The 20558-nt window shown below is 42.3% G+C and overlaps 1 protein-coding gene across 5 annotated transcripts in view; it reads right to left on the reverse strand.

Moving 5' to 3' along the window:
- Window positions 1-20558, reverse strand: part of fynb (FYN proto-oncogene, Src family tyrosine kinase b) — a 116525-nt gene that overhangs the window by 36499 nt on the left and 59468 nt on the right. For all 5 annotated transcript variants that reach the window (XM_039782606.1, XM_039782603.1, XM_039782607.1 and 2 more), the window contains one exon: window positions 9098-9194. In XM_039782606.1, coding sequence (XP_039638540.1) covers window positions 9098-9194 — 97 coding nt within the window. The remainder of the gene's footprint in view (window positions 1-9097; window positions 9195-20558) is intronic.

Raw genomic sequence — 20558 nt, forward strand, 5'->3', positions numbered from 1 at the left:
CAAACTTTTGGAGTTTGCGCTGCACAAGAAGAACACGCTTATGTGAACCGTGCCTCGCCAAAAAGAGCTTTCAGAGGATCTACGGTCAAGAATTGTTGATGTACATAAAGCTGGCAAGGGTTACAAAGTTATTTCAAAGACTTTAGAAATTCACCAGTCTACAGTTAGACAAACAATCTACAAATGGAGACACTTTGGGACTGTTGCTACTCTACCAAGAAGTGGGCGCCCATTCAAAATGACACCAAAAGCACAACGAAGACTCATCAATGAGGTCAAGAAAAAATCCCAAATGACAGCCGAAGATTTGAAGGCATCATTGGAACTGGCTAACATCTCTGTTCATGAGTCTACAATACGTAAAACATTGAACAAGCAGGGTATCTACGGCAGGACACCACGGAGGAAGCCACTGCTTACTATATAGAGCATTGCTGCACGCCTAAAGTTTGCAAAAGAGCACACTGATGCTCCACAGCGGTATTGGCAAAAGGTTTTGTGGACTGATGAAACTAAGATTGAACTGTTTGGAAATACCACACAGCACTACATCTGGCGTGGTAATATACAGGCCATTTTATGGTCTAGGTAGTCCCTGATTCTAACGTTACCACAAGTTTGGCTCACTGCTAACCACAGTGAACAAACTGCAGCGCGATCACCTGGAGGGGACTTTTACAAGGCGTCCTCAAAGTCTGTAGTCCCCAGCTTTTTCCAGCATGTAGATTGTGTTACTAGAGGGAAGAACACACTAGACCATGTATACTCTAACATCAAGAAAGATACAGAACTGCTCCTCTCCCTCACCTGGGCCAGTCAGGTCACATAAACTACTCCTGATCCCAGCATACATCAGTCAGATCACATCCAACCACTCCTGATCCCAGCATACATCCCGGTCAGAAGGACTATACAGCCAAGTAGAAGGACTATCAAAACCCTGTCTCATCTCCAGGACTGCTTCCAATAAGGACATGGTCTCTTCTTCTTCATCTTGCTTTGTATGCTGCACAATTTACATTACAGCAGAGGTGAACAACTGAATGTGTACTCAGAGTTCAATGTTCCTACACTAGTTCAATTATTATAGTATTAGTATTTTGTCTTTGAATTGTTTTTACTTGAATACTTAAATTTAAAGAATTATTTTAAAGAAAATAAATAAGAACTGTTTTCATTCAACATTGTGCCCATTATCATCATCAGTGATTAAGTAACTCAGACTTTTAAAAACACATTTTTAAAGGATATCGTCTAATTATCGTTATCGTCAAAATCTGAAAAAATATCGAGATATTATTTTTTGTCCATATCGCCCACCCCTAATACAAATACCTTAAAAAGGTCAATTTATGGAGATATGTGAAAATGCCCTCAGACCTCAGAGGGTTAAGGGCATTCCGCTTTGAGTGACAGGTGGCTGTTCCTCCTGTTTGAGTAAAATGTGCTGTTTTAGGAAATTACAGTAAAATATTTAAAAAAAAACATTTTAAAATGAAACATATTTGTGACACATTTTAAAAGATGGCCTTGTCTTCAGCAGTAGCTCTGGGCTTGGGTCTGAACGCTACAGACAGGGTCGGGACATGGGAGAGTGTTTACATCAGCATCTTCTCAGCGGATTTGTTTAAGTAGAAACTTACAGATACTAAATGTGTTCCTTCACTAAAGTAGAAGTGGATAAGGCAGTGAACGAGCTGAGGGGGGAAGTTTTGGACCTTCAATCCATTTCTGTCAGGTCCATTAAGTCAAGAACACACATGACAATAAAATGATTTAGGTCATTTTTATTGAAGTAAACCCAGTAAGAAAGCTCCAGGATTTCTATATACCCACCTATGGAATTTACCTGATGAAGGTCTAAGACCGAAACGTTGTATTTTTCTAAATATATTATTGCTTGCCTAATGGTCAGTGTGCAGGACTTTTTCTAAAGCTTCTGATCTGCTACTTTTGATCATATCCTACGCACATGCCCGACAAAAGAGGTGTGCAAAAAAGCGTTCCTACATATACCCACCTAAAAATGCCCAATGACACGCAATGACATACTTTCCATTATAGTTTTGATATATTTAGAATTGTCATCTGTGGTTTTTTTATCTTCACATAGGCTAAATAAAGGGATTTCCACCGTAAATTGGTGCATAAAAGTGTATCAGAATACAGGAAATGAAGTCGTTGACGCTCAAAATTTCTATGGTGGAGGACACCCACACCCCCCCACTATGATATATATGCACACACACACACACACACACACACACACACACACACACACACACACACACACACACACACACACACACACACACACACACACACACATATACAGTACAGTATACCCACTGCAATACATTAGACTACACTACTGGTTACTAGTTACACAAAGCACATGCAGTTTATAAAATATGTTTTATTATAAATGAAACTAGCCAACAATATAACAGCCTACAAGTCCAGCTGAGATGATTACACAATGAATCACTTAGTTGACTGACAGAACTGTTTGTTTCCAGTTTCTAAAATGGGAGTACTTTTACTTACATACATGATACTTACATACTTTTACTTACGCAACATTTCCAATGCAGGACTTTTACTTGTAACAGAGTACTTTAGAGTGTTATTAGTACTTCTACTTAAGTAGAAGTACCCCCCGTTTCTGCACAGTACTTCTCCACCATTTCCATTCCTCTATTCTTCTCGCCTTCTCTCTTCATTCTGCCACTCTCTTCTTCTTCACACACATCAGTATCTGGTTGCCTCAAGGGACAGCTAGCAGTAGTGGTTTACCAGCATTACCAGTGCTTACACATGAATGCACAATCACTCATGTACATTTCCTCCCCCCTCCATCACTGTGCTCTGACACACTGTGCCACCCCGTGCTTGTTTCTATCACATCCCTTACGCACCAGGAGGGAATGTCTTTGGCTGTGTAAGAGGGACGCTAAAGACAGAGAGAGAAGGAAGTGGAGGAAAGGGGGAGGAGAGACGTCGTTGGTCCTTCATTTCTGCTGAATAAAGCCATGATGGGGGATCGCCTGGGGACGACGTCCCAGGCAGAAACAGGCCCTGCTTCCCTTTGTTCATGGAGGATCCCTCAGGAGGGAGGGGAAGGAGGGAGAGATGGAGCCGCAACAATCCGCCTTTTGAGAGCCAAGAGCATGCCGGAGCGAGAGAATGTGTTTGTGCGGTGTAAGATGTGTCGGTATGTGTGTTTGCATGGAGCCGGAGAGACATAAACAGATGGGGCGGGGCGGGCCCCAGTCTGTCCCGCTGCCTCTTTTGTCTCCAGAAAAACAAACCTCCTTAAACCAACTCTGCCCTGCCACAAAAAGACAGAAAGCAACAACAAGAGTAAACAAAGACCCTCCCTCTTGTCTCTGAATCCTCCCTCCCCATGGTGACAGCTGATGAGAGAATACAGTACACACAACACCACAGCGTGTTTATTCACAGCCTAGCGGTTCAATCAGAACAAAAGTCATTTCATTTACTAACAGCGTCGACTTTTCTGATTATGTCTGATGAAGCATCGCAATTGTACACTCCCAGGGGGTTATAGAAAGCCTGAGGTGAACACAGTGGCTTATATACACACTGAGGGATGGAGGCTGTCGCCTGAGGGATGCCATCACAAAGCAAAAAGGGACAACGGAGCCTTCTGTCAGCTGGGATCTCTGGTGGCCCTGCTTCACGTGAGCCCTGCCTGCTCAGGTGGTCCGGTGCCCCCCCCCTCCACCAATCCATTGGGCTAGAGTGCCGTCAATCTGACAATTGTGATTTCCACTGGATCAGAGTACCGTCACTTGGCTGCCAGCCCTTGTCACATGACCTATTAATGTTTCCATGACGACTATCCAAAATTCTGATACCATGGAACTAACACTTTTTTTTTTTTTAAATTGGCAGACTGAGCCTATAGAAAATGTGTATTGTATTCGGATATGCAATTATTTAAAAATGAAAACAAGTAAAACTAATAATGAATGTGATTACATTATGTTGTTCTATCCTTTCCAATATTTCCTAAGCATATTTTCTCTGCTGTATTCTGATAAAATGTCACCCCCCCCCCACCCACTGATTATTGGTCCCCCCCCCCAGTGCCACCCCACTTAAAAAGTCCTGCAGTCACCCCTGCTTCCTGCCAGCTCTGACAGGCTGGAGCAGACGAGGATTTTAGCCTTTTATCACCTTAGTCCAGCAGGGGTCAGTGTGTCCAGTCCATATTTGAGGCTGGTTGAAGCAGTGAGGCGTGGGCGGACGAGGTAGGTGGAGAGGACAGAGGGAGGGGGGGGGAGGGGGGATGCAGCTCTCTCTGGCCCCTGCCGAGGAGGAGGAGAAGAGGAAGAGGAGGGAGTCTCGGCTCTAATGACGGTGTCTTCCTGCTCTGGCTGAGGCCCAGCGGGGGCCGAGGTGTGTGCTGGAATGTGCAAGATGCTAACTGGGACAGGATGCTAACTGGGTGTGGTGAAGAGGAAGACTGACCTTGCTGGGCCAGAGGCGGAGATGATAAGACAGCCATGTACAGCAGGGCAGGGAGCTTTGAGAATTCATCAGGGGAGAGGAGTTATTTGGCAAAAGCATTACCATTTTTATATTTGAGACACTGTATGTTTGTGTGAAAGCAGTTTGTGCTTGTTTGGAGGAAAACATAAACATAAAAGCAACACTCGTGGTGCATTAACAAGCCTTATTTTAACTAATATTTGAACTACATTAACACTTAGCCAAGGGTGAGAGTTGCACTAGGGGCGGCAGGGACCCTAGATTTCACCTTTCAGGCTACATATTCCCAGTCACTACACTTTGCACTAACCTTCATCCTGGACTATACATCTGCCCATTGCTCTTACTATATATTTCTTTGCATTCTGCACCGTCCTTTTTCTAAACAGCTATTTTGTATATATTTGTTTCTGTATTTATTTCTATTTCTATTTAATGTTTGTTTGTGTATGTATGCATCAATCACCAAGGCAGGTGGTACTTACTGTGGTAATAAACCCTTTCCTGATTACGATCCAGACTGACATACAGAACCAGGGCTGCTGCCTGGATTTCAGAAATACTACGCTCATGATTCCAGGTCTGCAAAACGACCCACAGCCTACTGGCTGTGTGTTTACCTGTTTCCACAGAAATGAGAGCTAGCAGTTGAGTGACGCTACATACAGTAGGACAATGGCCGCCACCCACTACACAGCACGGCCATTAAACAGAGGAGCATGTCCAGTGGCAGACTTCTGTCACTGTCATGCTCAGCAGACAGGTTGAGGAGGTCCTTTGTCCCCAGGGCCATCCAGCTCTTCAATAGGGGGAGGGGAGGGGAGAAATGGACTCCCATATGAGTTTGGTTTCCGTTTGGACTTTTCTGCATGAGCCATTAGCCCTCCTACACAATCTGGACTGTGGTCATAACATCTACATCTTATAATTTATTCCCTGTTATATATTGTTGTGTTAATATTTAATAATAAGCTATTGCACTGTTCAATCCCTGCACTGTTAACTGTTGCACTACCACCACTGCAAACACTCTACCAAGGTCATTTCATCACATGGTCAGTCCATACCAAACCTTTGTAATCACTTCACAAATGGTTAACTATTTAAATTTCTGTGAGTGATTTTTATGTATGTGAGATATGTGTGTATGTACTTTGTACATACACACTTTGTACTATGTACTACTTTGTACTATGTACTTTGCAGTACTGCACAGCACCTGCGCAGAGCAGCATAATTACCACCAAACCTAAAAGATAAACGGGTCGGGGCACAGACCCAGCAGTCTCCCGGGCCCGCTCAAATGTCACTGCACCACTGCAGCGACCCAAACAAACAGAGAGGCAGCTGAGGGCCACTCCAGCAGGCTGAGACACAGCCTCACGTAGACAGAACCAACATGAAAACCGGCCCCAAGCTGAGGCCACGATGATCATGCCCCTTCTCCCATCGCCCAGTGGTGGAAGAAGTATTCAGACCCTTAACTTAAGTAAAAGTACTAAAAACACAATGTTACTTGGGTAAAATTATGTAAGTATAATCAGGTGCTTAAAGTATTAACAGTAAAAGTATTCAATACAGAAGATTTGATTCGCGGGAGCGAAAATGCCACACCCCCCCCCGACACACACACGCGCATACAGTACTGGTCGTCTGCACCTCTGCAGGCCGGAGGACAGATTAGCCAACATCTCTGTGGGTGGAACAGGGCACTTCCACTCCAAGCTCAGAGGGAAGGGTTCAAGGCCCACCACACTCATCCCTGCTGGCTGGAGCTCTGGCCCCGCCCTGGGTGAACCCTAAATAAACTGAGTTTACTGCTGAGTGTCATATAGCATGATCAAGCCACCACTTTAGCTGCATTTGAAATGCTTTGCTGCCAGTTCTGTCTTCTTAAAGCTTTAGTGTGTAACTTCTTGATATTAGTGAACGTCTGTTACATTCAAGCTGTTGCCAAATGAGTTGCTACAAAGCTAATTAAGACTATCAGCTCCACACAACTCTCTCTGGGTTTCTCAGTAGGACTATGTTCAGAAGATTGCGGGGTCTGGTGACTTTCCCGCACAGAAACTCAAGTGAAGATAATGACCCAGGGTACCCCCAGGATCCTCCAACTTAAATTCAAGGCTTTTTAAGACCTTTTTAATACCATTTCAAATGAAATTCAATGCCAACTTCGTACCCATTCCGACAGAAGTATGAGGGGAAAATGTCAAATCTGTATAAATTTCAAAACCTAGAAAATAATTATGTACAAGTAGGCTACTTGAATTAAATAACACATTGTATTTAAAGTATCAGTCATTTAATACAATTTATTGGGTTATAATATAATCCAATAAAATAAGATAATTACACTGCATAAGAGCACTTTTACTTTTGGTACTTTAAGTACAGTATATTTTGATAATATTTTTTTACTATTATTTAAGGACAATGTTGAATGCAGGACTTGTAACTGAAAAGTAATTTGTAACTCTACAACACTGTTTTTTCTACTTTTAATACACGATCTGAGTAAGTCTTCCACCTCTGTATCACCAACAACAGTCGTGCATGAATACCTGCAGCTGTGTTTAACACTGAAAACACACAGCTCAGTTCAGCGTTTACTCAGGGCTCTTAAGTTTTAAGGACAGGAAAACCTCCTTAAATGTGCATATAACAATTATTCACCTCAATGATAAATTCATTTTAATGAATTAATACACCCCTGGACTGTAATATTTCAGATGTGTTTTGAGCAAGATTTCTGCTCATATTCAAAACTTTGTGCACATTCAAAATATGTTCTCTGAGATTTGGAGGAGTCATGATATTTTGAGAAAAATAAAGTACCTTAAAAAAAAAACTAGGCTATTATGAGAATAAAGTCACTATATTTCAGAAAATAATCTACCTGCACCGTAGTCTGCTGTGCATTACGTGATTGCTCTGCTGATACGGTAAATATCAGACCGTCTGACAGACACAGAGCCCCGTTTGGGTCTCTGGTCTCTGAATGAGTGAAGGTTTAGGGAAGTGTCTGTACGCTGCTCCATGCTTTTTTCTCATTGGTTGTTGCGTTAAATCTTACCCAGATACAATAGTGCTATTTTCTGATTGGCTATTGTGTAGCCCCTTTCTTTTTCTTTTGATTGGCTGATAAGTGGCAGGCTCAACTAAGAACTCCATATATATATGTCAATGGGGGAGACACGCTTGATTCCTGTCAGTTTCATAGTGAGAGCGGCGCGCCAGAAAAATTATGGGCGCATATTAAATATATATTTATTAATTAATTGAATTAATTTAATATATTATAAATAGTTTTTCCGCGTGAGAAATACAATGTGTGACGGGACTGCGAGACAAAAGACCGAAATGAGTGACTGTCACGCTCAATGTGTGACACTTGAGAGCCCTGGTTTACTTGCAGCTCCGCTACAGTAGCAGCGAACCTTTAACGTTACCTGTAGTCACATGGTCTCTAAACAGTCCACTCACCTTGAAGTCCTGCACGGATCAACAGGTCTTAGAGCTGCTCACTCCGTTTGTTATAAGACGCTGTCACTACCCAAAGTGAGTAGAGTGCAGATTTGAGTAGCGCATGCTCAGATTTAAACAGTTTATGGCATAACGTGTCATACCCGATGTTAGCCGAGTCAGACCGGCTCTGGTCGAGTGCAAATGTGAGTTGCGCATGCTCAGATTTAAACTGTTTACGGCATAACGTGTCTTACTGAAATTTGTGAAATCTGTAAAATAATAAACTTTTCTCTTTACATACAATAACAGAAGATGGAAATCATTTCTAAAACGTTTTAGCTATCTATGATTGTTTGGTTGCTAACGTTAGCCCCCCCCCTGTACCAGTCAGAGAGGCGTGTTTACTTTGTGTGTCGGTCCTCCGGTCAGTTTTTAAATTAGCCTACATTAGTAACAGTTAATTTTGTTACAGTATGAACTTAATCCTAGGAAAGGCGAAAAATATAAGACCTTTGTAACGAAATCCAAGACTTTGTATACCAAATTCAAGGCTTTTAAGGCCTTAATTTGAGATTATCAAATGTAAGACTTTTTCAATGCTTTTAAGACCCCGCAGGTACCCTGTGACCTCTTCTGAAGAGTCTGTCATGTGTTTTTAATCCTCTGTGTCCTCCTTGGCTACTAGCAACTGCGTGGAGGAGGGGGGGTGCGGGATCCCAGAAGGCTTGTATAATGTGGATGCGCCGGCAGTTTTGTTTTCATTACTTAGAATTCCTCACGGGGGCGACAGAAACTATGCACTATAGATTTAATTTTCATTGGATTGAAGCCATTTCTGCGCCTGTAAATTACTTCAGTTGTCAGTGTTGGGGCTCCCAGGTTGGGTCTAACAACTGAAAATGATTTTTCTAATCTTATACTTCCACAAACTCAAATAAAGCAGAATTACTTTTGGCTGGCTCCAGATTAAAAAAACAAAACACTACTTTCCCATGTACAAGCAGCCACTTTTACCTCAACCCTGTGTGCTCCCCTCCCAGCAGCACCATCCACTTTAAGACGAGGGAGTCTTTGGGTGCAGGCAGTCTGATAAGCAGCTGTAGCGACTTACGTGCTGTTGATAATCTGGAACCTTTCTCCTTTCCGGAAGCTGAGGTCGTCTTCTGTCCGCGCTTCGTAGTCATAAAGTGCCACAAAGAGGGTGACTCCTGCAGGAGGGATACAAACGGTGTCAGCGCTCAGCAGATTAACGAGAGAAAATAAAGCTCAGAATCAGGTTTAACTGACGCCGCACTGGCAGCTGCAGCACACTGAGGTAATAAGGATCCATCTCAGGTTTGAATATACAGTAAGTCAGTCATGTTGACTTTACTAGGAACCAGTGGTGGAAGAAGTGTTCAGATCCTTTACTTAAGTAAAAGTACTAATACCTCACTGTAAAAAATACTCTGTTACAAGTAAAAGTCCTGTGTTGAAAATGTTACTTAAGAAAAACTCTGTAAGTGTGATCAGGAAAATGCACTTAAAGTAATAAAGTAAAAGTACTCAATGCAGAACAATCCTCCCATTTCCGAAAATTTTTTCCAAGAGGGGTAATGTACAGTAAAAATAAAAGTGGACCTAGGACAGAGCCCTGAGGAACACCATTTAAGAATGGAGTGGTTTCAGACAGTATATCATTTACATATACAGAAATATTTCTATCACTCAAGTAAGATGAAAACCATTTTAAAACAGGCCCAACCACACCAAACTCTTTTTCCAATCTATGTAACAGTATTTTGTGGTCCACTGTATCGAAAGCTGCTGATAAATCCAATAAAACCAATACTGAGTATCTTCCCGAGTCAGCAGCCATCTGAACATCATTTGACACTGAGTGCATCTTTCTGAAACCTGATTGATACTTATCCAGGAGTTCATTGTTAGTTAGAAAAGCTATTAGCTGCTCAGATACTACTTTCTCCAAGACTTTTGAAAAAAAAGGCAGTTTTGATATTGGCCTATAATTGGAATGCTCCGCAGTATCCAAATTGGGCTTTTTTAAAATGGGGCTTATCACTGCCTGTTTATAATAGTTTGGGACGATCCCAGTGGAAAGTGATATGTTAATAATTTTAACAACAAAAGGAGCAACAAGATCTATCACTTTAAAAAACAAGGATGTTGGTAATATATCCAATGGGCATGAGAATGGTTTCATCGTTTTAAGTAAGACCATGACATCATCTAATGAGACAGTAGAAAAGTTAGCCCAGGAGCAATTTGGGGTAGCTACCATAATTGGGCTCTCATCAGATGTTTTTACACTAATTTTGATTTCCTTCACCTTATTAACAAAATATTTTAAGAAGTTGTTGCAGTCCTCGGTGGTGAAAACAGGCACCAAAGGAGTAGAGGGTGAAACAATATTCTGAATAATATCTGATACAGCTTTTGGATTTCTCTTATTCTGATTTACAAGATTAAAAAAATACTTAGATCTAGCCTGCTTCATCATTTCGTTTAGCGAGAGAATAAGCTCCTTTAAATGCAGTCTGTGCACTTCCAAATTAGTGGATTTCCACAAGCGCTCTACCTTGCGGCATATTCTCCTAAAGGAAGCAATCTCCTCATTTAACCAGGGACAAGGATTTTTAGGAGAGGTCGTTTTGTGCTTTACAGGGGCCACTATGTCCAGAACAGACTGGCAATGGTCATTAAAGTGATTAGCAAGGAATTCTGCATCAGTACAATCCTCAATAAATTTGGGTTGAAATAATTCTGAAAATTTTTCAATAACATTTTGATTGATAATATGCCTTTTGGGCACCACTGTAAGAGCATCACTGACCATATTACAAGACACATTAATGTATACACAGCAATGGTCAGTCACATGAACATCCATAACATTCAGGCAATTTATGTCTAGGCCAAAGGAGAAAACAAGATCTAAAGTGTGGCCTTTTGTGTGTGTAGGACCAGAAACATGCTGCTTTAAATTAAAGGAGTCTGTTAGTGTTAAAAACTCAGACGCTACATTACAAGAGGAATCGTCAATGTGGAAATTAAAATCACCAAGAATTAAGACTTTATCTAATTTAATAATAGTAGATAAAAAATCTGAAAACTCGTCTAGGAACTTTCGTGCAGAACCAGGAGGTCGGTAAATTAATATACAATAAAAGAAGTCAGTATTTCCAACCTTTGTCATTTGAAGCTCAAATGAGATAAAAGGCTCCGGATTTGTAAGCCTACAGTGAAAACAATTTCTGCGGATGAGTGCGAGGCCGCCTCCTCTCCGCTCAACCCGTGGAGTTCCAAACACGGAGAAGTCCGGAGGACACAGTTCATTTAAATGATAATATTCCTGTTCCTGCTGCCACGTCTCAGTGAGGGCCGTGAAATCAAGATTTCCGTTTATGAACAAGTCTCCAAGATAAAGTGCCTTGTTTGATATGGAGCGGGCATTCAGTAAAGCGAACCGCATTTGCCGCGCGCAATGGCCGGGAGGTGCGCGCTGATCAGCGGAGCTCCTCGGCATAGCCAGAGCACGATCTATCGTGATGGCTCGCAGGACATGCTCACGCGGAGCGAAGATCCGAGTCAGCCGGGTTGGAAAGATCCGATCGGAGTGACATAGGGAGGCTGAGGCCAGCGGCGCACAGCTGGACTCCCATGTCCAGTCACTGACTGGAACCAGACGAAGGCACCGCTCGGCTCCGACAGATCTGGACCCACCGATCCATGATGTTTGACCACCCTGCTTTCTTTGCCTGGACTGCACACCATCCCTCGATCCTCTCTTCCTTCTCCTGCCGCAGCGTTTCACTAGCAGGAGGTACTCCGGTGATGACGTGGCGCATTCAAAAAGTGGAGGGAAATAATCCTTATACCTGTCCCAGGTAACACACACGTCTTTCATTTGCTCCTTGATATGAAATAGCGTGTGCCGATCATATTGAATAACAGCAGAGACACAGCATTTAGTTGACTGGCTTAAAATGGCGTAATATACCACTAGGCAAAGCACTAGTGTCCGAGTTATTGAAGAGGTGACGGAGGCAAAGCCGAATACAGGCGCCATCTTGCGTGGTATTGCACAGAGAAATCCCCCTGCGACCCCAGAAAGGATATTCCCAGTGGGCCAGCATTGGAGAAGAGACGCCTGTACAACTGCTGCCAGGACACCTCGAACTGCAAACAAGGTCGGTTGTGACCCTTTCTATTCAGAATTTTTGATCCATGGGCTTTTCATAATTGCAAAACTTTCCCGTAGCCGAGAAAAACTATTTAAAAACCTGTGACATCAGCACAATGTAAAATCTATGGGTCAAGCCGGAACTTGTGGGCAGGGCCAGCAGGGGAAACACTACTGCACATATTTAGTGGGCCACATATTAAGGAAGTAAACCTGGAAGCTTAGAAACTTTTTTTGGCGTATTCGCCGGGCCAGCAACTCCATTGAATCATAATAACTTTTTATCTGGTGCCACCAGCATGCCAAACCTTAAATCATCCAGTGAAAAATCTCCACCTCTACTTGATGGATTGGCTGAGTTTGATAATGTTTGGGGCTTTCCTGAATAGACACTCTATTGTCTGTGTCGAGCCTACAAGACATGTAAAAGGGAGAGAATTTTTGGAGAGAGATCAGGGGGTCAGTGAGATGCAGCCAGGGAGAAGCTATTGCAGCAGGCTTTATGCCCGGCCTTCGTATGGTCCTTCAGAACAGCTCTAACACCTCTGTTATTGTCAGTTAGAGATTTTACAAGCAAGTCAGTTCCAAGCACACTAAACTCATTTGTCTGGTCGTGTATGGTAACATCTGCTGTAATTAGGGCTGGGTATCATTAAAAAAATTCCGATACCGGTAGCGTGACTTCGATACCGGTAGCGTGACTTCGATACTGGTAGTGTGACTTCGATACCGGTAGCGTGACTTCGATACCGGTAGCGTGACTTCGATACCGGTTCCTAAACGATCCATTTTTTGATACCAATTTTATAAAACAAAAAGAAATTACAACATTACGGCACAAATCTTTGTATTTATTTTCCAGCTCATTTTACGTGAGTCGTCTCTGTGTAACGTAGAGTTTCCTGCGTGTCTCTACGACATGTAATGTTAGACAGCAAATCAGCAGCAGTATTAGATCTTGGTAGAAGCATGCTGCGTGCTTATTGGCTCACTGACGCGAAGGAGATTTACTCCTTAGGTATTGAAAGATGAGTAGGGTTGGGTATCGTTTGTTTTTTTTTCGATTCCGGTGCTAAATCGATACTTTTAAAACGGTGCCGGTGCCTAAACGGTGCCTGAACCGGTACTTTTCAATAAATTAAAAAAAAAAAAGAAGAAGAAAAAAAATAAGGGTAGTAAACAACAGTCAGTGACTTTTTTATTGCTAAGGCCATGGTCAAAATTAAAGATTTAATAATAATGTAATAACTATAACAATAACAATAACTTATTTCACCAGTAAATTGCTGTTGAACTAGTTAAAATACAAAAAGGGTTTTTTAATAATTATACCGTTGTTTTAAGTGAATAAACTCTGTGTTGTTTAATTCCGACAACGGCAGCTGCAAGTGAACGCACCGTCTGTGTTGTTTAATTCCGACCATATAAACATAGTACTACTAGTACTACTAGTACTACTACTGTATATCTATGAATTGCGACAACGGCAGCTGCTGCGCTGCAGAGCAGACTGTTACATCGCGCTGTTGAAGTCCTCCACAGTGAAATACAGTCACACTTTACACTGTTTAACGTTAGCTGTCAGCATTTTACCGGTGTTTAATCCAGCTGCTAGCTAAAGGTAGGCTAACGTTACATGCTGTCAGGTGTAGTGTAAAGTCAAGCACCGAAATGAGGCACCGAAACTTTCGTTCTTATTCGGTCTCGTTACTACCGTTTACGTCGGCACCGGTTCCCTATTGGAACCGAGTTTCGGTACCCAACCCTAAAGATGAGACATATTTTGATACTCGATACTTTAGAGGTAATTCAGTCGGTGCCTAAAAAGTCTAGAATTTGGTACCCAGCCCTTACTCTAATTATTTGCTACTGCAGCTTTCCTGTGCTTGAATTGGCTTCATAATGGCAGAATAACCTTTGCAGAATCAAAATTCTTCTCACAAAGTACCTGTAGTCACGTTCTCCCTACTGAGTCTTATCTCCTGCATCTCCCTCACATGATAAAGACATTTCGGATCATTGTAGGAGGTATTAAAGTGCTCATATTATGCTCATTTTCAGGTTCACAATTGTATTTAGAGGCTGTACCAGAATAGGTTTACATGGTTTAATTTTCAAAAAACACCATCTTTTTGTTGTACTGCACATTGCTGCAGCTCCTCTTTTCACCCTGTGTGTTGAGCTCTCTGTTTTAGCTACAGAGTGAGACATCTCACTTCTGTTCCATCTTTGTTGGGAGTCGCACATGCACAGTACGTAGGTAAGGACTACTAGCCAGTCAGAAGCAGAGTATGAGGGCGTGCCCTGACAGTACCTAGGTAAGGACTACTAGCCAGTCAGAAGCAGAGTATGAGGGCGTGCTACGCTAGCAGCTAGGTGAGCATTATAACGTGTGTTCCAAAGTGACCACGTTTGTCTCTGAAGTAAAGGCTGGACTACAATAGAGCTGTTTGGAGCAGTTTGTGAACAGTGGTTTCTGTTGGAGATGGTAAGTCCCTTTGGGGGGGACTTTGGGCTTTTTCACTTTGTAAACCTATATCAAATGCGCAAAAAAGATATATAACACAATAAAGGAAAGGGAAAAAGCCAAAAAGCATAATATTTTACTTTAACAGATCGCAGCAGGAGGTTAACAATACAAATAAAAGAAAAACTAAAATTGTTAAACTACCCTTTTAGGTTTGGTGGGGAGAACATAAACATAACTAATAGTCCATGATTAGGAGACAACAGAGAAGAAACTGAAGAAAATATTTGTACTAAAGAAATAAACTCCTCAGGGCCAAACTAAACCTAATCCGGCTCTCATTTCAATACTGCTTCAATTAAATTAACACAAAATGTAACATTACACTCTAAAAAGATGAATCATTCGTTCTCTTTTAATTGTGGTTACAATGCTATATAGTAGTTTGAGAACTCCATCTGTAAATGAACTCCCTGTCCAACCACTGTCAGGGAATAAGCCACTGAGCCCTGTACTGGTTGACTTGTGTGTGTTTCTCCTAATAAGAGCATCAGCTAGCTCCCTACAACAAAGTTGCAGCGCCTTTGGCAAGGTGCAACATTGCCCTTCCATGCAAGTGTTTCTGCTTATCTCAGGCAAATCCAGCGCCTGAACTGCATGAACTGACAGAAATGTGAATCCAGACACAAACTATTTCAGACATTGGACGGTCCACTGACAGAAGCTGAGATTTGGGCTGCCTCAGTCCAGTTGGACTCCGATCAGCAGGGCTGGACATGAACTTTTTTGCCCACCAGCCACTGTGGAAAATTACGCTTTAATCGGTTTTATTTGAATAAAGCGGACAATTAACTTGAAGAACCAGATTTACAACACTTTAAAATGTAAATGAGTACTGTAAACACCTAAATCACGACTAGGGCTGGGCGATATGGAGAAAATCAAATATCACGATATTTTTGACCAAATACCTCGATATCGATACCGCAACGATATTGTAGTGTTAACTATCGGTGCTTTCACAAAATATTTACACAATGAGATTTTTAATCATCAGTAATGTGGATATAATGACTAAGTGGTAGGGGTGGTACGGTTCACAAAACCCACGGTTCGGTTCGTATCACGGTTTTAGGGTCACGGTTTTCGGTTCTGTACGGTTCTTGTTATTTTTTCTTTTAATCTTTAACACTCCAGAATATACTTCAGCATATGATATATAGCTAAAATTAGCATATTGAATGCATGTTGCACAAAACATGCACACAGTGGCAGTTCTATATATTGTTTTATTTCATCATAGGTACCATGAAATCCAAAATGTTCCCACACACCAGACTATAAACGACGCTGGCGCATCCTACAGCTCCGGTCAGCCTCTCTCCCACTTGACATTTCTGCACGTGACGTGACGTGACCTGCAGCGGCCTCCCACTCCACCTGAGGAGCGGTCGGCTCGGTGTCTCTCAAAATCTGACGAAAATCTTTTAAACTGACCTTTGTCGATCTGAAATGAAGACAGATTCAGCAACTGCATGGCCTATTTCTCGCTTAAAATGTTTTCAGAAACACGTTTCGGTGAACTATTTTAGTACAATATGAGATCGTATTCTGAACGAGCCGCCATGACAGTCTATTTTGAAATTAGGGACCAGCCAGACCCATGTGACGCAATCGTCCAATCAGCTGCCATGGGTTGCGTTTGTCACGCCCATCCCGCTCGTCATTTCCAGTTAGTGTTTTAACATAGGTGTATAAAGTGGGCACTACGGCAGTAAGAGGTTAGTGCAGCTTAACAGTGTACTGACGAACCGTGCGGTACACACATGCTCCGAACCGAGACTAGCGAACCGAGCGGTTCGGGTGTTTTTTCATGAACCGTACCACCCCTACTAAGTGGGTAAAGGCAAATAATAGAACAGTTACAACAATCTGGTAAGTTCAGAAAATGACATCACTTTACTGTAATGCAGCCTTTACAACCAGGAAAAGACAACACTTATGTCATATTACAATATCCAAACTCTAAGACGATATCTAGTCTCATATCAAGATATCGGTATAATATCGATATGTTGACCAGCTCTAATCATGACTACAGAAAATATAACACTGAAGTCATCAAATATTCAGCTCTGCTAATGTGTGTAAACCTCCTTTTTGTATGAAAACCGAATAAGACACAGACATAAAGAGTAGCTTCTAATGCATAGGCTAGGTGGTGCAGGGGTAGAGAAGATTAGTTGAACGTAGTTAAAAGTGACGTGCAGCGCTCGCGTGTCACTAAGCAGCCGGCACGCGCCCTCAATGACGGGAAGTGGAGCGTGCAGACCAAATGTCCTGCCAGAATGTCCTGCTAGATTATCCTGCCAGAATGTCCTGCTAGATTGTCCTGCTGCGTGCTCTCTCTGTATTTCTTCTACAAACCTACACCTTATACAGTCTATGACCTGTACAGGCGCAACTGTTGCCTCGGCTTGCCATGTCACGTGTGCTCGCTGAACAGAGCTCTGGGGGATATTTTAAGGAATCTCCGCGGCTTGCTGGTCTGATGTGCCCGTACGGGCCACCGTACTCTGGCCGTAGGCTGCCGCTGCACACTGGGTCGCAGCCACCAGTGTTACAATATAACTGGCATGCCACCCGCCAAAGTGGCTAGTGAAAGTGACAGTGTTACCGAAATCTACCCACATTTGGCAGGTTGGCGTGTGCTAATGTCAAGCCCTGCGGATCAGGCAGACTAAAAACCTCTCTAGATAAAGACAAATATCTCTACTGAGGCACCAGACTGGGAGCATCACAGTGGCTGAGACAGAGCAGAATTCAGAAGGTACTGAAAAGTGTGTGACTTAAAATTTTTGCACAATTTGCAAAAAGCTTATCTCTCATGCTGTCGGCCTCTCTAGTGATAACGGGGAAAACTGAAACTATTTTCACACTACAGCAAGAGAGTGGTGGAAATCTGCCAGTGCAAAACTAGCAAAGTGTGAAACTACCGGGCAATATGCTACTTTGGGGGTTATGTATTTTAATTGAATGCACTAAATACAGTTCTGCTGACTGAGGCTTCAGTAAATAGAAGAGATGTCCATCCAATGTCTACTTTAGACTAAATTAGTCATGACATTTAGGAAAGATAAAACCTTACAACAGTCCCTTCTTGATGGCAGAGTATGGAGGAACTCCCCTTTAAGCTACAGCACATCAGCTTGTGTTTTACGATACCTCACTATTTAGACAACATATACATATATAATAGGATGCCACTGTCTGGTAAGGAGACGCTGAATGAGTTATGAGAGTTAATGAGACATTTTTCATACAGGACCATTCATGCACAGAATGCAGCACAAAGTGCTTTGCAATTCAGCAGAAAAAAAACAAAAACACAAGTTTAAAATCACACATACACATGGGGGAAGGGAGGGATTGGGTTTGTTTCCAAATGGTCTGATTGTGTGACTCTTGTATTTCTTGCACCATCACGCTTCATTTTAGCAAAGTCGTGACATTCCCAGATCTCAACAATTGATTTAGTGAGTAGTATTATAATTACAAACAGAAATGATGGCTACAATGATGAAACATGTAATAAACTGGAATTGCCCTTTAGAAGGGCTTAGATCTCTATCTGACAGACTATCTTAGTTTGAGTTGTCTCTTCTCATCACAGAGCACATGAGACAAAAGGAGCACTCAGAGCGGTTAGCTCAGCTCGGAGGCTGAAGCTGTTTCGTGCCTCCGAGTGTTTGACAAATGGAAGTTGAATGGGCACTTCTTCAAAGTTCACTTAAACTCTCTTGATCACATTTTTTTTGATTTCCCAAGTCATTTGACTCTAGACTAAGGCTTTCTGGGAAACAGTGTTGATATGAAGAGGGTATGTGAGGCTCTCGCTGATAGGACTGCAGATAGAGAGGACCTGCTGCTATGCATGTGATAACGAACAGGGAGAATGGAGAGCCGACTGTCTGATCCAATCACTTCACAACAAGGGCATGGTTTAAAAAAATACATTTTCTGACTCAAATCGATCTTCATTTCGAATCATTCGATATTGTTTCATAAAATCCCAAATCTGATCTTTAAAGAGGCTCTAAGGAATCCATGTCATGCTAAATAATGCTCCAAAGTAAGGCAACATCTTGGCAAGGGAGAAACATGCCCATTTTCACAGATGTATGGCTCTCTGCATCATACCCTCTGCACTGAAGAAATAACTTTTTCTCTGGTCACTCAAAACTCACTGACTGTAGAGTCGGTGGTGTTGCACTTTATTGGGTTGACTGCTGTAGTGTGATCATGTAAAAATTAAAAAGTACATTAATGTAACTGCTTTGGGATCAATTCTTAATGTCGACATGTATATTTTTAATAATTCACCAGGTTAGAGGGTTCCTTGTACAAGTTACAGCATGGGTTGTCTGAGAATCGTAGCCAAGCAAAATTGGTAATATAACTGAATAAACCTAATCAAATCAATATTGAATCAAATCGAAAAATCTAATCGGTACCTTGTGAACAGGAATTTAATTTATTCAGTGTCAAATCAGTGACGATGTATATCCAGCCCCATTCACAACATAACCAGACCCTGAATGCATCACAGCTGTTGTTCGCACTGCTTGAATGTTCCATTCGGTTAGCAGAGGTGGGCGTTAGGTATAAACTGCTTTATTGATTCATCTCAGAGTCGTCTGCTGGGATCCTACCCAATTAGCTACATAAGGTCATAGGAGGACTAGCTGTGAATTTCCATTTGGGGAAAATGGCATTAGCAAAAGATCAACTGATAATCAATAAGATTTCCGGTGCCAACTGCAGTTTGGGTTCCTCTGCAGTGCGACTGAGCGGCATGATTGTGGCTGTTAGGAAAACTAGATAGGCAGCTGTGTTATGAAAGGGGTTGAGAGGGAAGGGTGGCTTATGTCCAAATTTCCCCACCAGAAGAAAAAAAAAAAAAAGCTAAACTCTATCTGCTCCCCTTTCTGCTCCACTGCCACTGAGTGGATTTGGATTATACAGCGCAGAAAATAATCCACACTTTGAGGGAGAGGACTCCTGCTAAGTTGAGTGGAAATGCTGAGTTCCTCTGCAGAGCAGCCTGGGCTCAGTCAAACATAAAGGATATCCTGAGTTGGAATATTCCCCACATAAACAATGATCCCGGCACACAAAGCCCTGCGCTAATGCCAGCCGGACGTTCCTGACAGGGCCGGGCTGGGGTCGGGGCTCCGAGTGAGGATTGTCAGGATTTTGGGATGCCATAGGAAGTCTTTAACTGCACAAATAATCCCTAAGAGTTTGTGCTATTGCATTCGGAGGTGGTTGCGTTGTGTGTGTGTGTGGGCGGCTGTGTGCGAGAATCATAAAATGCTGTAACTGTGTGGGAAAGAAGTGAATAGAAATGACCTTTACACTCCGGATTGTGTTGCAGATACTTTCCCTGTTCTGACAAAACAATAAAGACACATTGCTCTAAGAAGTACCCTTCAAATGAATGACTTCCTCCTTCTGTGTTCCTTGCAAACAAATGCTTGCCTCTCCAAGCTTTGACTGTCTCCTCAACGTGCTCCTGCAGAGATTTTGAATGGATGACCACTCCTCACTTTTGACTGTCATTTGTGGTAACCCCGGAGATGACCAGGGTTCTACTTTACTTCTGTGGTCATTGGTTTTACCTTTAATTTATCAGGGTAGTTTCAATGCAATGCTTTCTTTATCAGTCACATTCAAGTCCGCGTAGGGTTAAGGTTGGCGAGGACCGACACTAGGTCTACCAATCATTGGACTTTGCCACCGCAGTTTGTTTCCTGTTTCACATCGAGAGTCAAGAGTTGGATCCTTCCCTGAGCGTGACCTAGCTGTTACTGCTGTCACCATGATGATGAAGGCCCCCAACCTTTACGAAGTAGTTATTTG

This window comes from Perca fluviatilis, chromosome 18 (assembly GCF_010015445.1).
Source record: "Perca fluviatilis chromosome 18, GENO_Pfluv_1.0, whole genome shotgun sequence".
In the NCBI taxonomy this organism is placed as follows: Eukaryota; Metazoa; Chordata; class Actinopteri; order Perciformes; family Percidae; genus Perca; species Perca fluviatilis.